Source organism: Callithrix jacchus, chromosome 4 (assembly GCF_049354715.1).
Source record: "Callithrix jacchus isolate 240 chromosome 4, calJac240_pri, whole genome shotgun sequence".
NCBI classification, from domain to species: domain Eukaryota; kingdom Metazoa; phylum Chordata; class Mammalia; order Primates; family Cebidae; genus Callithrix; species Callithrix jacchus.
This window is the reverse complement of record NC_133505.1, coordinates 95,831,228-95,854,210: the sequence shown is the minus strand read 5'-3', so window position 1 is coordinate 95,854,210 and position 22,983 is coordinate 95,831,228. Positions and strand designations below refer to the sequence as shown.

General features: G+C 41.1%; 1 protein-coding gene across 5 annotated transcripts in view; it reads left to right on the top strand.

Moving 5' to 3' along the window:
* Positions 1-22,983, top strand: part of MDN1 (midasin AAA ATPase 1) — a 185,725-nt gene that overhangs the window by 26,289 nt on the left and 136,453 nt on the right. For all 5 annotated transcript variants that reach the window (XR_008480744.2, XM_008994773.5, XM_078369784.1 and 2 more), the window contains exons 6-11: positions 597-839; positions 1,083-1,214; positions 6,547-6,650; positions 9,310-9,424; positions 19,089-19,282; positions 20,283-20,364. Coding sequence is in view for 4 of the 5 variants with exons in the window: in XM_008994773.5 (XP_008993021.2) it covers positions 597-839; positions 1,083-1,214; positions 6,547-6,650; positions 9,310-9,424; positions 19,089-19,282; positions 20,283-20,364 (870 nt within the window). In the remaining variant the exon portion in view is untranslated. The remainder of the gene's footprint in view (positions 1-596; positions 840-1,082; positions 1,215-6,546; positions 6,651-9,309; positions 9,425-19,088; positions 19,283-20,282; positions 20,365-22,983) is intronic.

Sequence of the window (22,983 nt, the reverse complement as noted above, 5' to 3'; positions counted from 1 at the left end):
CGTGGTGGCTCAAGCCTGTAATCCCAGTACTTTGGGAGGCCGAGGCGGGTGGATCACGAGGTCAAGAGATTAAGACCATCCTGGTCAACATGGTGAAACCCCGTCTCTACTAAAAATTCAAAAAATTAGCTGGGCACAGTGGTGCGTGCCTGTAATCCCAGCTACTCAGGAGGCTGAGGCGGGAGAATTGCCTGAACCCAGGAGGCGGAAGTTGCAGTGAGCCAAGATCGCGCCATTGCACTCCAGCCTCGGTAACGAGCAAAACTCCGTCACAAAAAAAAAAAATTTATTTGTATTTAGAGTTGGGGTCTCTGTGTCACCCAGGCTGGAGTGCAGTGGTGTGATGATGGCTCACTATATCCTTGAATTCCTGGGATGAAATGATACTGCCATGTCAGCACTTCCAGTAGCTGAGACTATGGGCACATGCAACTGTGCCCAAGTGATATTTACTTTAGATGACATACCTGTTGTTATCGTTTTGGTACTACTAATTTACTTGCAAAGGTTTATATAAGGATAGAAGGCTTGGTGTCCTTCCTTGAGGGAAGGACTCTAATTGACAAGGCTTTTGTTTCTCTCACTTTCCTCATTAGGTTGGTAATAGGAGTTCTTCACGTGAACAGGAGCTGGCACTTAGGTCTTATGTGCTGGTTGAGTCTGTCTGCAAAAACCTTCAGACCCTGGCTATGGCAGTTGCTTCTCAGAATGCTGTGTTGTTGGAAGGACCAATAGGATGTGGCAAAACATCCTTAGTTGAATATTTAGCTGCAATGACAGGTAGAAGGAAGCCTCCTCAGCTTCTCAAAGTCCAGCTTGGAGATCAGACTGACAGTAAGGTAATAAGGAAATGTTCAGTTTTGGTGGCTTGTCATGCTTGTCAATATTTACATTAAAATACTGCTTTTGGTAAGGGAATATAAGAATAGTTACTGGTCTTGCTTATAACTGTTGAGGCCAACTTGTATAAACCTCAAGTGCCTACTTACTTATACCTATCTATAGAAGATTAACAGTTAATCAAAGGTTGGAGCATTGCCACTACAGGTGTGATTTTTCAGTAATTTTTTCTATTTTTGCAGATGCTTTTGGGGATGTATCGCTGCACAGATGTTCCTGGAGAGTTTGTGTGGCAGCCTGGCACCCTGACACAGGCAGCCGTGATGGGTCACTGGATCCTTCTGGAAGACATTGACTATGCTCCCTTGGACGTGGTATATTATCTCACAAAATCATTGTCCCTTAATATATTTTCCTGTCTTGCAAAAGCATTTTGTTAATAGCGATTCTGGTGATGGTCTAAACAAAAAAGGTATTTGGTTAGACATGCTATGTTGTAGGTACTTCACAGTTACTTGCCTTATCTGATTTGTGCTCCTAAATTAGTTGACTAGTTTCTTGTTTGATAGAGGATCTATAAAATTTTGGTTGTTGTGCTGTTTCCTATAGTAGTCAAATACGTGATCAGTTTCACAGTAATTTTTTTCCTCCTCTAATTGAATATGAGATCAACCTTTTCCAAGATTAGGTCTGGTTTGGAACATCTCAGCCATGTAACAGATATATTGAGAAGCTTGAGATCCTGCTTCTTAGCTGTGGCAGTTGCAGAGCAATGGGCTGAGGACAAGTGAAGGAGGAGATGATGTAGTAAGAATGTACTTGCCTTTTGCTTCATTAAGAAAAATATGCTGGGTGTGTATTTTGGTTTGTAAAAAGACCACTTCTATATGTATGAAATTAGCCATTGAGACAATCCATGTTACCTTTGTATTCTGAAGTCTCACTCTGTCAGCCAGGCTGGTGTGCAGCGGGGCATAGTCTCAGCTCACTGCAGCCTCCATCTCCCAGGCTCAAGCAATTCTGCCTCAGCCTCTTGAGTAGCTGAGATTACAGGCGTATGCCACCATGCCTGGCTAATTTTTGTGTTTTTAGTAGAGACAGGGTTTCACCATGTTGGCCCGGCTGGTCTCAAACTCCTGACCTCAGGTAATCTGCCCACCTTGGCCTCCTAAAGTGGTGGGATTACAGGTGTGAGCGACCATGCCCAGCTGATCTTAATTTTCTTTTAGGGTGAACCCACTTAAATTAACTGTACATCGACTTTTCTCTCTTGAATATGAGAGAAAGTGTGTGTGTGTGTCTATGTGTGAATGTGTATGTGTGAGAGAGAGTGTTTAGGGAGAGATGAAGGGGAAGGAGTAGCTGAAAATAAGTGTGTATGTTATATCAACGTAGCTGAAAATAAGTGTGTATGTTATATCAATGTTTTTAGAGTGTGATGAGGAGATGTTCTGGAGATATTGGCCCAGAGAGGGCCTCACAGTTTGATCACTGTGTTCTGGTGTCTTAATGTTCACTTTTACAGAACTGGAAACTCAGTTTTCTTAAGCCCAGAGCCAGGGCTGACTCCTACCAATGAGACTTAAAAATAAAACTGAGATGTAAACGACAAGGCAGTTTAAAAATATTTGTTAAGTTTTTTCCTTTTTGGTGCCCTTTTTTTTTTTTTTTTAATCAGATATCAGGTTATCTGGGAAGTCATTAGCTTTACTTATTATTTATTTTTGTAATTATTATTTTTTTGAGACAGAATTTTGCTCTTGTTGCCCAGGCTGGAGTGCAACAGCATAATCTTGGTTCACTGCAACCTCTGCCTCTCAATTCAAGTGATTCTCCTGCCTCAGCCTCCTGAGAAGCTGGGATCATAGGCATGCACCACCACGCCTGGCTAATTGTTTGTATTTTTTTAGAAGAGGCAGGATTTCTCTGTGTTGGTGAGGCTGGTCTCGAACTCCCGACCCCAGGTGATCTGCCCACCTCGGCCTCCCAAAGTGCTGGGATAACAGGCATGAGCCACTGCCTCCGGCCAATTCTTACTTTTTTTTGAGACTGAATCTTGCTCTTGTTGCCCGGCCTGGCATGCAGTGGTGTGATCTTGGCTCACTGCAACCTCTGCCTCTTGGATTCAAGCAATCCTCCCACCTCAGCCTCCCTAGTAGCTGAGATTACAAGAATGTGCCACTATGCCCGGCGAATTTTTGTATTTCTTTTAGTAGAGATGAGGTTTCACCATTAGGTCTATGGATGTGTGTGCACATTGTGCGGATTATACAGATGTTCTTACTATTTTGCTTTTTCCAGAACTTCTCAGCTCATAGTTGGCCCATTATCATTTTAAAGTAGCTTTTACAGACCTCATTCAGGATAATTTTCTTTAGGTTCAAGTTTTCGAGTATGTTGGAATTGCTTCTATATTATTTTGGGCTTCTCTTCCAGCTCCTAGCCATGTATGAAATACTGATGCTTAAAAAAATTATGTCTGATATTTTAGAACCCTCTTCCTTGGCTCTCTGCTCTTCTCGCTTTTTTTTCCTTTCGAAACTTCCTTTATAAACTCACAACTCCTAGATCCATATGTCTAGTCCACACTTTTTTTTGTTGCTTAGTTTTTATTTCATAACCATAAACTTAACTCTGCTATCCAAGTAGATGTAGAAGGGAATAAGGAAAATATGGAACACAGAGAGAATGTGGAACTGCAGTGAGAGCACAAAGATTATATAAGGATACTGCAAGCAAATGGAGTGGAGGGGATGCTCTTGTAAGCTATAGAAGGAATGGTTCTAGTGGTTAAGAGAAGACACAGGTCAAATTTTTTTTTTTTTTTGAGGCGAAGTCTCACTGGAGTGCAGTGGTGTGATCTCGGCTCACTGCAGCCTCTGCCTCCCATCCTTAGGTGATTCTCCTGCTTCAGCCCCCCAGTAGCTGGTACTACAAGTGCGTGCCACCACACCTGGCTGGTTTTTGTATTTTTAGTAGAGAATGGGTTTCACCATGTTGGCCAGGCTTATCTTAAACTCCTGACCTCAGGAGATATGCCCACCTCGGCCTCCCAAAGTGCTGGGATTACAGGCATGAGCCACTGCACCTGGCCTCACAAGTCAAGTTTATTAGAGTTGCCCACAGTCAGCAGTGGTGATCCTCTTATTGGCCTTGTTGTTCCTGGACCCAAAATGCTCCATGGCTTCCATAATATTCATGGCTTATTTCACCTTGCTGAAGACCGCATGCTTGCCATCCAACCACAGTCTTGACACTACAGATGAAAAACTAGGAACCATTTGTGTTTGATCCAGCATTTGCCATGGACAAGATGCCAGGATCTTTATGCTTCAGGATGAAGATGTTATAATGAAAGTTTGCCCTATAGATGGACTTGCTGCAGGTGCCATTATGGGATGTGAAGTCACTACCCTGACACATAAACCCTGGAATAATTGTGTAAAGGCAGGAACCCTTATAACCAAATCCTTTCTCTCCATTGCTTAGCAGGAAAGATGTTGCTATCTTTCAAAATTTGTCTGCAAACAGCTCTGAGGAGATGTGGCCCAAGGGCTCATCCTCATGGCAAAACTGAAGAACATGGTGGGGTAGACTGTGGCTAGTGGCAGAGGGCTCCGGGGGTGGCGGTGTCTGCAAAGTGGGCTAGCCCACATTCTTAAGAAAAAACAACAGAACTCTACTTGGCATATCCATTGCCAGCACAAAGTTCAAGATGTCCAAATTGGGCTTATTTTCTTTTTTTCAGAATAGCCTTTTCTTAAGCACTAACAAAAAAGAAAAGCAGAAACAAAACCTACTATGGCAAAAAAATAAATTGTTAGGATCAAAAAAACACTTTGCTGTCTGGTCATGGTGGTTCATGCCTGTAATCCAACCACAGTCTTGACACTACAGATGAAAAACTAGGAACCATTTGTGTTTGATCCAGCATTTGCCATGGACAAGATGCCAGGATCTTTATGCTTCAGGATGAAGATGTTATAATGAAACTTTGGGAGGCCAAGGTGGGCAGATTACTTGAGATCAGGAGTTTAAGACCATCCTGGTCAACATGGTGAAACCTTGTCTCTACTTAAAAAAAAAAAAAAAAAAAAAAAAAAAAAAAAAACCCAGGCATGGTGGCACATTCTTGTAATCCCAGCTACTCGGCAGGCTGAAGTGTGAGGATTGCTTGAATCTGAGAGGCAGAGGTCGCAGTGAGCAGAGATTGCACCACTGCACTCTAGCCTGGGCCTCAGAGTGAGACTCCATCTCACAACAAAAAAGAAAAAATGGGTCGGGCACGGTGGCTCACGCCTGTAATCCCAACACTTTGGGAGGCCGAGGCGGGTGGATCACGAGGTCAAGAGATCAAGACCATCCTGGTCAACAAGGTGAAACCCCGTCTCTACTAAAAAAAATACAAAAATTAGCTGGGCATGGTGGCATGTGCCTGTAATCCCAGCTACTCAGGAGGCTGAGGCAGGAGAATTGCCTGAACCCAGGAGGCTGAGGTTGCGGTGAGCTGAGATCGCGCCATTGCACTCCAGCCTGGGTAACGAGCAAAACTCTCTTTTAAAAAAAAAAAAAAAAAGAAAGAAAAGAAAAAACACCACTTTGCTGTGGACAAAAGAAAACAAAACAAAAGAATACCTTTTCTTTCTCAAGTTACCAGCTAAACACTAGACACCTCTTCCTCCTTTTCTCATTCAGATGGTCTCCATGTCATTTATTGCCTTTTCCTTCCCTCTTTATTCTGTTCTTATCACATTGTCTTAGCACTGGGTTTTTATTTTATCTACCTATCTTGCCTTTGTTACCGGAATAGTGTCCTTTTTGGCCTTTCCTCCAGGGTAGCTCCTTTCCAAATTGCTGCACAGTTGAGAATTATTTCTTCTCAGTCTAAAATTCTCTTGATAACTCTTATGAAAAAGTTCAAAGCCCTTAGCTCAGCACAATGGGCCTTTTATTACTTATCTCTAAACCTTACCTTTTTTTTTTGGGGGGAGATGGAGTTTCATTCCTGTTGCCCAGGCTGGAATGCAATGGCACTATCTTGGCTCACCGCAACCTCCTCCTGGGTTCAAGCCATTCTCCTACCTCTTCCTCCCAAGTAGCTGGGATTATAGGCATGTGCCACCACTCCCAGCTAATTTTTTTTGTATTTTTAGTAGGGATAGCGTTTCTCCATGTTGGTCAGGCTGGTCATGAACTCCTGACCTCAGGTGATCCGCCTGCCTAAGCCTCCCAAAGTGCTGGGATTACAGGTGTGAGCCACCACACCCAGCCTTACACTTTACTTCTTTCTGCTGCTTCATGTGCACATTCTACCTTAAATGTAACAGAATCTTTGTGCCATAGCTTTTAGGCATATCAATTTTTTTTTTTTTGAGACAGAGTCTTGCTCTGCTGCCCAGGCTGGAGTACAGTGGCATGATCTCGGCTCACTGTAGCCTCTGCCTCTGGGTTCAGATGATTCTCCTGCCTCCGCCTCCTGAGTAGCTGGGACTACAGGCACGCACCATCATGCCTGACTAATCAGTGTTGAGTGTATACATTGTGCTGGAGTGTAGGTGGTTCAGACGTTCCCACCTGCATATTGATCACAGTTTGGACTGTGAGAGCTGAAGTTTTCTCTAAGGGTGTGTCTGTCATTTTGAGAGATTTGTTTTGTTTTGATTACTTCTGTCTTAATAGCTTTATCATTGTGGTTTTCTGATTTAGGTTTCTGTGCTGATCCCTCTTTTGGAGAATGGAGAGCTGTTGATTCCGGGCAGAGGTGACTATTTGAAAGTGGCACCTGGATTTCAGTTTTTTGCAACCAGGAGGTATGTACTAGTAAGTTTTGGTTTTCACTCTGAAGCCACTTACTTATAAGTCTGCATGCTGAGCTAATGAAGATCATTTATAATATAAGAGATTTTTTCCCACTTAATAAGTAACCAGTTTAAAACACTTTACCTTATTTCATGTTTTAAAAAATAATCAGAGGTGAGGTTATTGTTATATAGCCCTGAGTTTGAGTCCTGACATAAACCCAGGGCTGTATAACTAACAAGCTTAGTACCTAGGTATACCTTGTCTGTCTGGTTATGATGGAGTTAATAATACCTTATTTAAATGGTGGCTGTAACGAATAAGTGAAATGACTTGTACTAAAGACCTGTCACAATAAATGCCCAGTTACTGGCTAGCCATGATGGTGATAATGATAGGCAGACTTCACACAATTGAAAAATTAATTTGATATAAACATGAACAGAGGCCCAAAAACTGAACATGCTTAGTATATATTCCCGCCTACATTTTAAAATTACATGAAGGCAATGGTTTATATCTTACTGCTAGTCTATACCTGCACAGTTTCTTCAATGTTTTAAAAATCCCCATGAGTGAAACTAACACCATTTTATAGTTACTGATTATATTAGTGTTTACCTCAGTTAACATTCACTTCCAGATGGAACATGGAGCTAACCCAATAGTACTGAAGGAATACCTTCCTAGACCCAGTTATTCTTTATTTATTTTTTTTAAATGGGGTCTTGCTGTGTTGCCCAAGCTGATCTTGAACTTCTGTGCTCGAGCAATTTTCCCAGCCCAGCCTCCCAAGTAGCTGAGACTACAGGCACATGCACTGTGCCTAGCTGACCCTGATACTTTTTTTTTTTTTTTTTTTTTTTGAGATGAAATCTTGGTCTGTTGCCTAGGCTGGAGTGCAGTGGTGTGATCCTGGCTCACTGCAACCTCTGCCTCCTGGATTCAAGCAATTCTTCTGCCACAGTCTCTCGAGTAGCTGGGATTACAGGCACCCGCCACCATGCCTGGCTAATTTTTAATATTTTTAGTAGAGTCAAGGTTTCATCATCTTGGCCAGGCTGGTCTTGATCTCCTGACCTTGTGATCCGCCCGCTTTGGCCTCCCCAAGTGCTGGGATTACAGGCATGAGCCACTGCACCTGGCTCAACCCTTCTACCTTTCTTTTAATCATAAATAGTGTTTTGCTTTGTCACCCAGGCTGGAGAGGGGTGGCTTGATCATAGCTTATTATAACCATAAACTCTTGGGCTCATGTGATCTCCTGCCTCAGCCTCTTGAGTACATAGGACTACAGATGTACACCATCATGCCTGGCTAAAAATAAATTTCTTTTCTTTTCTTTTTTTTTTTTTTTTTTTTAAGGGATAGGATGTTCCCTCATTGACCAGGCTGATCTCGAACTCCTGGCCACAAGCATTCCTCCTGCTGTGGCCTCCTAAATTGTAGGAATGACAGGCATGAGCCATTGAACCTGGCACTGTTAGTTTTAATAGACCTTGGTTTATTTTTTAAATTAATTTATTTGAGAATGAGTCTCAGCTCTTGCCAGGGCTAGAGTGCAGTAGCATGATCTTGGCTTATTGCAACCTCTGCCTCCTAGGTTCAAGTGATTCTTACGATTCTCATGCCTCAACCTCCCAGGTAGTTGGGACTACAGTGACATGCCAGGACTCCTGGCTAATGTTTGTGTTTTTAGTAGGAGTGGGGTTTTGTCATGTTGCCCAGGCTGATCTTGAACTCCTGGCCTCAAGCAGTCTACCCTCCTTGGCCTCCCAAAATGCTAGGATTACAGGCATGAGGCACTGCATCTGTCCTATTTAATGTTTTTTTAGAGATGAAGCCTCAAGTTGTTGCCCAGTCTGTCTCGAACTCCTGGACTCAAGCAATCTTCCTACTGTGGCCTCCCAAAGTGCTGGGACTACTGACATGAGCCACCAAGCCTGGCTGACCTTGATTTTATTTATAGAGATGGTGAAGTTCTTTCCTGTAGATTTAAACACTTCCCATAAAGACCTGGGACATCATGGAAAGATATTAGACAAACTTGTAATCCGATAAACTTGAATTTAATTTTTAGTTCTGCTGTTTGCGGTCATAGTTGAGTGTACAAGGGCCATGCTTTCCTTGTCTTCCATTTATGTCAGAAGAAAAGAACGGCATCTTCCTCTTAGGACAGTTGTGAGGATTAAGTGGCTTATTGATAAGCATGTACCTTTCCCAGAGTGTATGTTTAATGTATATTCCTTCTCCACTGGAAATTTTTAATGGTTTTAAGTACTGTAGCTTCTGGTAATAAGCTGTGAACTTAATGTTGTTGATATGGACCTTAGAGTATGTTTTCTCTTTCCTGTGGTTATTTATCCCTTAAGGAAGAGGAACGTGTCATTGAAATAAAAACTTTTACCTTGTAGAATCATTTGCAGTGATTTAAAAATACTTGGTTAAAGCACTATCACTCCTTCTTAGGAGAAGAGCCAAACATGGGTTAACTGTCAGCCTTTCATTTCTCGTCTGCTCTGTAAGCCCAACAGTATAGTATCTGGAAACAGAAGGGTTTATGAGTATTCTTCATATTTGAGACAATATACAGCAAGTAATATCCAGAGGCATAATTCAGGATTAAAATTTGGAGTTTTGTTTGACTGTGTTTTTTATTTTGAATCGTAGACTCTTGAGCTGTGGAGGAAATTGGTATCAACCGCTAAATAGTCATGCTACTTTGCTAGACAAATATTGGACCAAAATTCACCTGAATAATCTGGATAAGAGAGAACTGAATGAGGTATGCTCCTCTTAGAATCAATGCTTTTCTTTTTTACATGAAAAGTTCCAAACTTGCATGAAACAAGAAATAGTATAATAAACCACCAGAACAGTTATCAATCTAAATTTTACACTCTATGTGCTAGTATTTTACTGTATTTGCTTCATGTATTATTTTTTTCTGTCCTAATACATTTGAAAGCAAACTTCCAGCATACATCTCTAAAAATTTAAGATCATTATATATAACCACAATAACATTATTATGTACAATAAAATAAATAGTAATTCTGCGGTATCATTGAATTTTTGGATTATGTTTAGATTTTCCCAATTGTCTCAACAGGATCGTTTTACTAAGTTGTTTTGATGTAATAATGTCTTTCACATGTAACTTAATGGACATTTTGATCTAGGCATTAATGAGAATTGAGGTAAATCACTTTATAGGTTTTCTACATTGATTCAGTTTGTAGTATTTTGGTTATCCTAGATCCATAAGAAGTATACCTCACTTGGCTGTGCTCATGCCCCACTTCCCTTGTATGTCTCACTTGGAGGATTTCCCTTCTGCAGTGCTTTCTCTAGGAGATTGGCAGACAAAGCATGGTCAGTGGTCATTTAGACATGGAAGAGATGCTTTGCCCTTTCTTGATTTATGTGTATAGATAATTATATGACACTAAATAAACTTCAATATTTTTTTTGTTTTTGAGACAGAGTTTCATTCTTGTTGCCCAGGCTGGAGTGCCATGGCGTGATCTCGGCTCACTGTAACCTCCACCTCATCAGTTCAAGCAATTCTTGATTACAAGGTTATAAGGGGATTACAGGTGTGAGCCACTGCACCTGGCCACAAACCAGATATTTTATCCTACATTTTCTTTTCTCTTTCTTTTCTTTTCTTTTTTTTTTTTTGACATAGTTTTGCTCTATCGCCCAGAACAGTGCTCTGTGGTGCAATCTCAGCTCACTGCAACCTCTGCCTCCTGGGTTCAGGTGATTCTCCTGTCTCAGCCTCCTGAGTAGCTGGGATTACAGGTGGCTGCTTCCACACCAGGCTACTTTTTATTTTTTTGAGATGTAGTCTTGCTCTGTTGCCCAGGTTGGAGTGCAGTGGGCGGCACAATCTTGGCTCACTGCAACCTCTGCCTCCCTGGTTCCAATGATTCTCCTGCCTCAGCTCCTGAGTAGCTGGAATTAACAGGTGTGCAACATCATACTCAGCTGATTTTTTTTTTTTTTTTTGGTAGTAGGGTCTCGCTTTCTCACCAAGGTTGGAGTACAGTGATGAAAATTTGGCTCACTGTAACCTCTGTCTCCCAGGTTCAAGTGATTCTCCTGCCTCAGCCTCCTGAGTAGCTGGGATTATAGGCGCATGCCACCACACCAGCTGATTTTTGTATTTTTGGTAGAGATGGGGTTTCACCATGTTGGTCAGACTGGTTTCAAACTCCCAAACTCAAGTGATCCATCTGTGGCCTCCCAAAGTGTTGGAATTACAGGCATGAGCCACTGCACCTGGCTGCCACATTTTTGATGTTTATTAATAGAGGGATTTTCATGGTATTTAATTTAACATGTTACTGGGAAAATACTGATCATGTAACCTCTAAGAAGCCTTCCCTTGCCAATGTGGTTTTATAAGTGCATACAGCCTAATTTTTTTTGTTTTGTTTTTTGGGGAGATGGAGTCTTGCTCTGTTGCCAGGCTGGAGTGCAGTGGCGCGATCTCTGCTCACTGCAGCCTCAGCCTCCCGAGTAGCGGGAACTACAGGGATGCAGCACCATGCCGAGCTAATTTTTGTATTTTTAGTAGAGAAGAGATTTTACCGAAGAATAACATTGAGAGAGATCCAAGATGACTGATCACTAACAGCTCAGGATTGTAGCTCCCAGTGAAAGCTCAGAGAATGAGAGGATGCCACACGTTCAGACGAATTTTCGTTGCTCACGGACCAGCAGATTTCTAGTGGAGGAGCCCCACAGGTCGCCAGCGTGACTCTTGTGGCCAGCGCAGCGGTTTTGCCGGTGCCCTAGTGCGGCAGCTCTTCATGTAGAGTAAACAGGACTGGTTCCCTTACTGACCAGTGTCTGGAGCTCTGGGAAGGCAGAGCCGCTTGTTGCAGACTCAAGAAGGAAGCCAGACCAGAGATTCCCAGGCAGAAGAGCACCATCAGTCCTGTCGCTGCTATTTTGGCCGGCGCAGTGGGTTGCTTGAATCCCAGCACTGGGAATCAATAAATTGGACGTCAACTCAGAAACCTAATTAGAAAGGCGGTAATTGTAAAGACGACAGACGGATAAATTTATAATAAAGGGAAAAAACCACTCTAAGAAGGCCGAGTATACCCAAAATCAGAACCCCTCTCCCTCTACAGGGGATTGCAGTTCCTCATCAGCAACGGAACAAGCCCTGATGGAAAAGGACTGTGTTCCATTATCTGAAGTAGGCTTCAGAAGGTGGATGATAAGAAACTTCTGGGAACTAAAAGAACTTGTTCTAACCCAATGTAAAGAAATTAAGAACTTTGAAAAAAGGTTTGACGAAATGCTGAAAAGAATAGACAACATAGAGAGGAATATAAATGAACTAACGGAGTTGAAAAATACAACACGAGAACTTAGTGAAATATGCACAAGTTTAAATAGCAGAATGGATCAAGTAGAAGAAAGGATAACAGAGGTCGAAGACCAACTTAATGAAATAAAACGACAAGACAAGAATAGAGTAAAAAGGATGAAAAGGAATGAGCAAAGTCTCCAAGAAATATGGGACTATGTGAAAAGACCCAATCTACGTTTGATTAGTGTACCTGAATGTGATGGAGAGAATGAATCCAAGCTGGAAAATACTTTTCAGGATATTATCCAGGAAAATTTTCCCAATCTAGCAAAGCAGGACACTATTCAACCCCGGGTAATACAGAGAACACCACAAAGATATTCCTCAAGAAGAGCAACCCCAAGGCACATAATCGTTAGATTCACCAGGAGAAATCCAAGATGGCTGATCACTAACAGCTCAGGATTGTAGGTCCCAGTGAAAGCTCAGAGAACGAGAGGACGCCACACTTTCAGACGAATTTTCGTCGCTCATGGACCAGCAAATTTCTAGAAATGAAGGAGAAAATACTAAGGGCAGCCAGAGAGAAAGGCCAGGTTGCCCATAAAGGGAAGCCTATTAGACTTACAGGAGATCTCTCAGCAGAAACCCTACAAGCCAGAAGAGAGTGGGGGCCAATATTCAACATACTTAAAGAACAGAACTTTCAGCCTAGAATCTCATATCCTGCCAAACTAAGCTTCACAATTGAAGGAAAAATAAAATCTTTTATGAACAAGCAAGTACTCAGAGATTTTATTACCACCAGAACTGCTTTACAAGAACTTCTGTAAGAAGCATTATACGTAGAAAGGAACAACCAGTATGAGCCTTTCTAAAAATATACCAAAAAGTAAAGAGCATCAACATAAAGAAGAATTTACCTCAACGAATGGATAAAATAGCCAGTTAACATCAAATGGCAGTAACCCTAAATTTAAATCGACTAAATCCCCCAATCAAAAGATAGAGCCAAAACCTAACGGTATATCCAAAGATACACAAAGACTTAAAACAAAGGATTGGAGAAAAATTTACCAACCAAATGGAGAGCAAAAATAAATAAACAAAAAGCAGGAGTTGCAATTCTCACATTTGATAAAATAGATTTCAAAGCAACAAAGATACAGTGGTAAAAGGATCAATGCAACAATAAGAGATCTTAATACCCAGATACATAAGACCCATAACGAGATTTAGACTCAACCAGACAGAAAATTAATAAGGATATCCAGGACTTCAACTCAGATCCGGAACAAGTAAACTCAATAAATATTTATAGAGCCCTCCATTTTAAATACACAAACTATTGATCGGCCATTATTAATACCCATTTTTAGAATGAAGCAATATTCCTGTTCTCCCTCTTTTTCTTCCTCTTTGTTCCTCTCCTTCTCTCCTTTTTTTTTACTTTTCAACATCCTAGTTCCTCACCTCTACTCAATACATTCTTCTGAACACCTGATTCCTTGTGATTCTCCCGTCCCACTGAAACCTCCAATCCATTAAAAAAAAAAGAGAGAGAGAAGAGGTTTTACCATGTTGGCCAGAATGGTCTCAATCTCTTGACCTTTTTATCTGCCCACCTGGGCCTCCCAAAGTGCTGGGATTACAGGCCTGATCCACCATGCCTGGCTGCATACAGCTTATTTTGCAGTTGTGAGTTGCTTATCTCACTCAGAGTTGCAGTTCTATATTTTTGTGTCTGATACGTCTTTTTCGTCATCTTGTTGCCCCAACTGTAAGCTCCTCCAGTAAGTTTTTCACCTTTGTGTTTTAAGAACTCATCCTGTGCCTGGCACACAGTAATACTGTTTGTTGTATTGATGTGTCATAATGCAACTCTTTCTTTTGCTATTGTAGACATTCGAATGTTTAGTTTTTCAACTTAAATTTACTAGTCTGTTCTTTGAAAGGACAGGACTGAAGTTCACATTTCAGTGTGATTTTTTTTGGGGGGGTGGGGATTAAGGGATGAAGAACATATGACAGCTTCTCTTTTCTTACTTTATTTTGTACTTGAAGGCTGGCCTTATTCCATTTTTGTCATGAGCAGCAGTGAGTCATTCTGCTCATAGGAAGAACAACAGGAGCATTTGTCTTCTCACTTATTTCATGTATGTCATATTTAGACAATTGACTTTGATATGCTCTCTTGTTGTCTTTGAACTTTTGGATTTACCAATCTTAACAACACTCTCAATAATTGTTAGTGCTAAAACCCTTGTACATATTACTTAGGAAATAAAAAAATCTCCTACTTAATTCATAGAGAACACAAAGTACATTTCTGTTGCTGCCATCCCAGGTGTCTTATGGCTTAAAGATTATGCGTTTGACTTCTTGCTGAAATACTGAACTGTGCTTTAAAAAATGAGCCATCTACTGTGCTTACCTCCTACATAGGAAGTGCTAGGAACTTGCTTCTGGCATTTTTTCAAAACTTGTCACCCCCATACACCTTGAATGTGCCAAGTGTCTTATATATCTTCAGTTGTCTTAACTTGTAGATGGCCTGTGTTCTCCGCTGGCAGTGCCCACTCACAGCCATTGGTGAGCTCTGACAGGCTCATCTCCTGCTCTGAAACCTTCCTGGGTTTCCCAAGCAGAGCTGTTGTTGTGCTTTGGGCTGCAAACTCGATTTTGTTGCACTTCTTTGTCTCACACCAAGTGGAGCGTCTTGAGAGTCCACTACATTCCTCATTTATTTAGTTTCACTATCCCTGGAGGAATGTCTGATACAAAATAGGTACTTAACAAATGCTTCTTACAGGAATGAATCCCCAAAATACATAACAAATTGATAATAGAGGCATTTCATGGTTTTTTTTTTTTTTTGAGGCGTCTCATTCTGTCTCCTGGCTGGAGTGCAGTGGTACGATCTCGGCTCTCTGCAACCTCCCACTCCCTGGTTCAAGCAATTCTTCTGCCTCTGCCTCCCAAGTAGCTGGGACTGCAAGCATATGCTACCACACCTGGCTAATTTTTTGTATTTTTAGTAGAGATGGGGTTTCACCATGTTGGCCAGGCTGGTCTCGATCTCACCTCGTGATCCACCTGCCTCTGCCTCCCAAAGTGCTAGGATTACAGGTATGAGCCACCATGCCCGGCCTCATATCAGGTTAGTTTTAAAGTAATGCTGTATTTAATTTTTTATATTTATGGTAACAAAGAAAATATATTTTTTGACCAAGCTAGAAAATGAAGACTTAGTGAGAACACAAAAATCTTTTCTGTTTGGAACCTTTGGGCCAGGTGTGATGGCTCATGCCTGTAATCCCAGCACTTTGGGAGGACAAAGCAGGCACATCACCTGAGGTCAGGAGTTCAAGACCGCCTGGACAACACGGTGAAACCCCATCTGTACTAAAAATAGAAAAATATTCCAGGCATGGTGGTGCATGCCTAGAATCTTAGCTACATGGAGGCTGAGACAGGAGAATTGCTTGATCCTGGGAGGCAGAGGTTGCAGTGAGCCAAGATTTTGCCACTGCACTCCATCCTGGGCAACAGAGCGATACTCTTGTCTCAAAAAAAAAAAAAAAAAAAGGAAACTTTTTCTCCAAATAGCTGAGTCCTCAAGTCCTTAATAAAGTGTTAAACTTCATAAAATATTTTTCCAAGCATAATTAGCTTTTTTTTTCTACTGGATCATAAATATAACGTGCTCATATCATGGAATTCCTGCTCAACAGTACAAAGGAATGAGCTATTGGTACATACAGTATTATTTAGGTGAAGCTTATTTATTTAATTTTTTGAATCAGAGTTTTGCTCTTGTTGCCGAGGCTAGAGTGCAATGGCGCAATCTCGGCTTGCTACAACCTCCGCCTCCTGGGTTCAAGCGATTCTCATGCCTCAGCCTCCCAAGTAGCTGAGATTACAGGGCCTGCCACCACACCTGGCTAACTGTATTTTTTTTTTATAAGCATGCTTTTCCCTTCATGGAAATTTTTTGTATTTTTAGTAGAGACGGGGTTTCGCCGTGTTGTCCAGGCGGTCTTGAACTCCTGACCTCAGGTGATCAGCCTGCCTCGGCCTCCCAAAGTGCTGGGATTACAGGTGTGAGCCACTGTGCCCAGCCTAGGTGAATCTTTAAAAGATACTGTTAATAAATTAAAGAGACCGGAATACAGTCTACATCCTGTATGATTCAGTATATGTGACAGGCTTGAAAGACAAAACCATAGAGATGGGCATCAGATGCATGATTCCCAGGGGCAGAGATTTGGGGAAGAGATTGGATATTACAAAAAGGGCACAAGGGAACTTTTTGTTTTAGGAATGATAGAAATAGTTCACATCTTGTTTGTGATTTTGGGTATGTGATTTTATAGTATATATGTTAAAACTTTAAAACAATGAATCTTCGAGTATGAAAATTATACCTCAAAAAATCTGACTTAGTAAAAATTCAGGTTAAGTAAGCCTTTATGTCTAAGTGTATGAACAATTTGATAATCATTTTCTCTGTACCCACAAAAAGTATATACTACATTTGAAAGATCTGTTGAATTAATTGTTGATGTCATTATTCTCTTCTATGTCTTTATTTTTATTGCATCTGAAATATATGTTAAGCAACAGTATGAAGAAATAAAACCTATTAATATTTACCACTTGATGACACTGTTAAGGCTTTAGTTCTTTATATTTTGTAAATACATGGGCATTGTTTATACATATAAAACATGTCCTTACATATACAAATTGGAATCCCAGTGTTCTTTTCAAGCTGGTTCTTCTTCTTTTTTTTTTGAGATGGAGTCTTGCTATGTCACCCAGGCTGGAGTGCAGTGGCATGATCCCAGCTCACTGTAACCTCCGTTTCCTGAGTTTAAGCAATACTCCTGCCTCAGCCTTCTGAGTCGCTGGGATTACTGGTGCCCACGACCACACCCAGCAAATGAAGACGACAAGCTTGGGCAACATAGTGAGATCTCTCTGTTACCAAAAATTAAAAAAAATTAGCGGAGTATGGTGGAGCCTGAAGCCTATTCAGGGGCCTAAAGCTAGAAGATCATTTGCCAGGTTCAAGGTTACATGAGCTATGATGGAGCCACTGCATTTCCAGTCTGGTTGACAGAGCAAGACCTTGTCTCAAAATAAGTACGAATTGCAAACGCTTCGCCAAGGGTTTGGACCTCAGGTTATCCGCTCGCCTCAGCCTCCCAAAGTGCTGGGATTACAGGCATGAGACACCATGCCCGGCCTGATTGTCTGTTTTTTAAAGATCAACTGCTCACCCATAAATTTGTATAATTATCATATGTCAAAATGGAGGAGATTGACTGTTTTGTATCAGTACTTAACATTAGCTTCTTTCATTATGGTCTGCTTTTAAAATTTTATTTTTTCTCTTCCTCTTAACAGATTTTATTATTATTTATTTTTTTCCTCCTCCTCCTCCTCCTCCTCCTCCTCCTCCTCCTCCTCCTCCTTCTCCTATTATTATTATTATTATTATTTGAGAGAGGGTCTTACTCTGTCACCCAGGCTAGAGTTCACTCGTGCATTGCATTGGTGCTCAGCTCATAGCCTCAACTTCCCAGGCTTAGGTGATCTTCCCACCTCAGCCTGCCACGTAGCTGGGACTACAGGTGTGTGCCACCCTGCCCAACAGTTGTTGTTGTTTTGTTTTGTTTTATAGAGGTGAGCTTTCACCATGTTGCCCAAGCTGATCTTGAACTCTTTGACTCAGGCAGTTTTCTCACTCTGTCTCGCAAAGTGCTGATACTACAGGTGTGAGCCACTGGCCTGGCCCCTTTTATATTCTTTTCACTGAGAAATTACATAATGAACTTTACCAGAGCTGTGTTTGAAATTAAACAGTAATTTAAGAATTCTTTAATGAATAAATTCCATGGAGTTGGTTGCATATATTTTGGTTACTTGGAGAACCTTTAACATCTGACTTCTGCCTCTCAAACTGTATTATAGATGGTGAGATTGCAAGATAACTGAGTTCTGGGTAGGAAGAAAGTCGTGGTGTTTGAGTGGGATAGGTGGGTGGGAGCAGAAGTGGGTAAGGGGGAAGTTCTTATTTTTGGTAAAGATGACATTTCGTTTTATTTTTAATTTAATTTTGTTTTTTTTGAGATGGAGTCTCACTCTGTTGCCCAGGCTGGAGTACAATTGTGCGGTCTTGGCTTACTACAAACTCTGCCTCCCAGGTTCAAGTGATTCTCCTGCCTCAGCCTCCCAAGTAGCTGGGACTACAGGCACGAGTCACCACACCCAACTATTTTTTGTATTTTAATTAGAGATGGGGTTTCACCATGTTGCCCAGGATGATCTTGAACTCCTGGCCTCAGGTGATCTGCCTACCTCACCCTCCCAAAGTGCTGGGATTACAGCATGAGCCACTGCACCCAGCCTATTGATTGATTGATTGATTGATTTAGTCTTGCTCTGTCACCAGGCTGGAGTGCAGTGGTGTGATCTCGATTCATTGCAGCCTCTGCCTTCTGGGTTCAAGCAATTCTCCTGCCTCAGCCTCCCAAGTAGCTTGGACTACAGGCATGCGCCACCATTCTTGGCTAATTTTTCTATTTTTAGTAGAGATGCGGTTTCACCATGTTGTACAAGATTGTCTCAATCTCTTGACCTCATGATCTGCCCACCTTGGCCTCCCAAAGTGCTGGTATTACAGGCTTGAGCCACTGCACCTGGCCTTTATTTACTTTTTTTGAGACAGTGTCTTGCTCTGTCACCCAGGCATGATCACTGCACACTGCAGTGTTGACCTCCCAGGCTCAGATGATCCTCCCTACTCAGCCTCCTGAGTACCTGCGACTACAGGCAAATGCCACCATGTCCAGCTAATTTTTGTATTTTTTTGTAGAGACAAGGTTTCACCATGTTGCCCAGGCTGGTCTCAAACTCCTGAATTCAAGCAATTCCCTTGCCTTGGTTTCTTAAGATGTTGGGATTACAGGTGTGAGCCACTGCCCCTGGTGGACAAATTTTATAGAGAAATCCAGTTTTTGACTAACTAGGTTCAGCAGCAGTTTTGTGTGTTTCTAAAAGTTACTATGGTTGGTGCTAAATTTTCTTTTTCTTTTTTCACCTCTGTCAGGTTCTTCAGAGCAGATATCCTAGCCTCTTGGCAGTGGCTGATCACCTGCTTGACATTTATATCCAACTTACTGGAGAGAAACATCACTCTTGGAGCGACAGTTCTGTTGGGTGTGAACAGGCACCTGAAGAAGTTTCGGAAGCCAGCAGAAAAAACAAAAGACCAATCCTTGAGGGAAGAGAATTATCTCTAAGGTATTGGACTAAACAAATTTTTTTTTTTTTTTGAGACGGAGTCTTGCTCTGTCACGTAGGTTGGAGTGGAGTGGCACGATGTTCGCTCACGCAAACTCCACCTCTCGGGCCTGCCTCAGCCTCCTGAGTAGCTGGGACTACAGGTGTGCATTGCCATGTCTGGCTAATTTTTGTATTTTTTGTAGAGACGGGTTTTTGCCATGTTGGCCAGGCTGGTCATGGATTCCTGACCTCAGGTGATCCACCTGCCTCAACTTCCCAAGGTGCTGAGATTGCAGGTGTGAGCCACTGCCCCCAGCCCAACAGTTTTTTAAAATAATATTTTAAAAACTGTTTTCTTTAAAAGTTTCTACCAACTAGAAGTAAATGGTCAGGTTTTGAAATTATCAGTTGTTTCATGGTGTCAGATCCCTTTTTCAGATTTATAATTAATGACCAGGAAGGCTTGATTAGGGTAATGTTTTTAACTTTAAAAAGTAACTTTGAAAGACAAACTTGGGAATGGTTCCTAACATAATTCTTTCACTGAATACCCTTTTCTGACACTTGCAGTCTTAAATAAGTCTCCTTGGATTTTGCTGTCTGTGACTTCTGTGCCGTTCTCTGTCTCAGTGGTTGACTTTCCCTTTGAGAAGGGAGAATTAGACCTGGGCATCGCCTCATTCTGATCTGATTTGGTGCTCCTCTCCTTTCCTGCTACTTTGTCTGGCATGAATGGCAGAGAAATGAGTTGATAGGTCACTTCCTGGTATGGATGAAGATTTGGAACTCTATTTTTGTTTTGTTTTTAAATTTTACACACAAATACAAAGAGTGGAAGTATTGGGAACCCTTACTTACTCTTTGCCAAAATACCTTTTATCTTCTTATTGTCAGAAGAAAGGAGAGAGCTGTCAGGTATGCCCAGATTTAAGTGGGTCAACAAATTTTGTTGCCTCTGATGTTTTTGGCCTGTGGTCTTTTATTTCTTTGTTTTTTCTTTTCTTTCTTTTTTTTAAAGGGATCTGCTGAATTGGTGTAATAGGATTGCCCATAGCTTTGACAGTTCGTCTTCATCAGCATCATTAAATATTTTTCAAGAGGTAAGATCTGGTTTTCCACTCTTTTTTCTCTTTGCTCTTGTAAGGCTGTTGACTTCTGTTCTGTCTTTTGATTGCCATCAGAGTTTTTTCTTTTTCCCTAGTATGATTTCTTGTTCTTAGCTAGTTAAAAATTCATCTAAAGTGGCATTAAAGCTAATTGGGTATAATACATGTTTTGTGGTTTCTCAAACAAATTATCAATTTCAGAAGAAGTATAGTTTGAGATAGAGTAAAACAGATAAGACAGGGAAATTAAAGTAAATGAAAAAAAACTCCCAGGTAATAATAAAGCAATGTTTATTCCTATATAAAATCTCTTAGTCTGTTTGATAAATTTGTATCTATCTGCTCCCTCCACTTTTCTTAGTAGAGTTGGTTGATGTTGGGTGACTGAACCTCTTTGTAAGCGTTAAGTCCCGGATGAGTTTCAATGAGAGTGGTGGACTCTTCTGACTGATGGATCTGGGGTCCATTGTTATTATCTATGATAGGAGCATGCATGGGCACAGGACTTAACCATTCTAGTGGATATTATTACAGAAGACCAAATCATAGAGGTAAAGGTGGAATAAGAACAGAAGGAGTTGGATGTTCTTTTAGAAGTAACTCTTTTAAACTATAATATGGTAACCAGAGGAATTATTCTCTTGTACTCTAAAATATATTACTACTGAATTTGAGACCAGCCATTTCCAATCAATAGTGTAGATTCTTTTAGAACTACTGATGAAACACTGGCAAATTGTTTGTTTGTTTGTTTGTTTGTTTTGAGATGGGGTCTTGCTCTGTTGCCTAGGCTGGAGTGCAATGGTGTGACCTTCGCTCACTGCAACCTCCGCCTCCTGGGTTCAAGTGATTCTCCTACCTCAGCCTTCCGAGCAGCTGGGATTACAGGCACCCGCCACTACGCCTAGCTAATTTTTGTATTTTTAGTAGAGATGGGGTTTCACCTTGTTAGTCAAGCTGGTCTCGAACTCCCTGCAAATTGTTTATGTCCAGCTCTTTCCCCACTTACTTGATGTAGATGAAAATCTACCTTTATCAAATATTAGATCTACTGTAATTTATTACAATTATAAAGACTCCACCTATATTTTTGTTAGACCTAGATTGTGATTTCTCCAAGGACATTGAGAACATATTTTTCCTCAAAAATATTTACAGTCAAATTTGTTCAGAGGAAGATTGCTTTAGGGGACTGCTGTTAGCCCTCTGTTTCTGTGGCCTCTTCATCTGTGGAGGCTAAACTTGGATATGAAATATTCCATTTCTGTCCTCAAGGTAGACAGTAAAAAGGAAATAAATAAATAAATAAATATTTCAGGAAAGAAATGATTGTATTTAACATGTACAGACTTTTTTCTTTGTTATTACTCCCTAGATGATACAGTGTAATAATTATTTGTATAGTATTCAGATTGTATTAAGTATTCTAAATAATCTAGAGATGATTTAAAGTGAATAAAGAGTGAATAAACTGTATATGCAAACACTACACTTTAAATTTTTTTTTTCTGTTTTGAGACGGAGTTTTCCTCATGTTACCCAGGCTGGAGTGCAATGGTGCGATCTCGGCTCACCGCAACCTCTGCCTCCTGGGTTCAGGCAATTCTCCTGCCTCAGCCTCCTGAGTAGCTGGGATTACAGGCACAAGCCACCATGCCCAGCTAATTTTTTGTATTTTCAGTACAGACAGGGTTTCACCATGTTGACCAGGATGGTCTTGATCTCTTGATCTCGTGATCCATCTGCCTCAGCCTCCCAGGCCTCCCAAAGTGCTGGGATTACAGGCTTGAGCCACCGCGTCTGGCCCCCCTTTTTTTTTCCTTATACTTATTTTTCTACATACCAGCGTGCGCACTCTATGCCATTTTATGTAAGGGACTTGCTCATCTTATCAATATTTTTAATACTGATGTTTGTAGCTTTAGATTTCTGGGTGTAAGTTTTCCTACTTATTACTAAATTGTTGGGAGGTATATTATTTGGGTCTTTTTTGCATCTTGTAAACTGACTTTACTTATAATTACAGCTTTAAAATATATTTTTTAATTCTAAAAGGACTAGGTTCTTCTTGTAAAAAAACATAGATGATGGAAGAAACTTAACTACTGAGACAAAAGCCACTTGCAGTATTTGGGGCCTATTTTGTCATATTTTCATTAATTGAGACAAATCTGGTTATTAAGTGTTTTGTTCTGATTATTTTAGCTGTCAGGACAAAATTATAAAATACTTTTTTTTTTTTTTTTTTTGGAGACAGAGTTTTGCTCTTGTTGCCCAGGCTGGAGTACAGTGGTGCCATCTCGGCTCACTGCAACATCCGCCTCCTGGCTTCAAGTGATTCTCCTGTCTCATCCTCCCAAGTAGCTTGGATTATGGGCATGCACCATCACACCCAGCTATTTTTTTTTTATTTAGTAGAGATGGGATTTTGGCATGTTAGTTTGGCTGGTCATGAACTCCTGACCTCAGGTGATCCATCCATCTTGGCTTCCCAAAGTGCTAGGATTGCAGACATATGCTAGCACAGCTGGCCTAAAACACTTTTTAAAAGGAAGAAAAGAAAAATGATCAGGTTGTAACTGCCCAACAGTTTCACCTTGCCTGCTGCCTAGA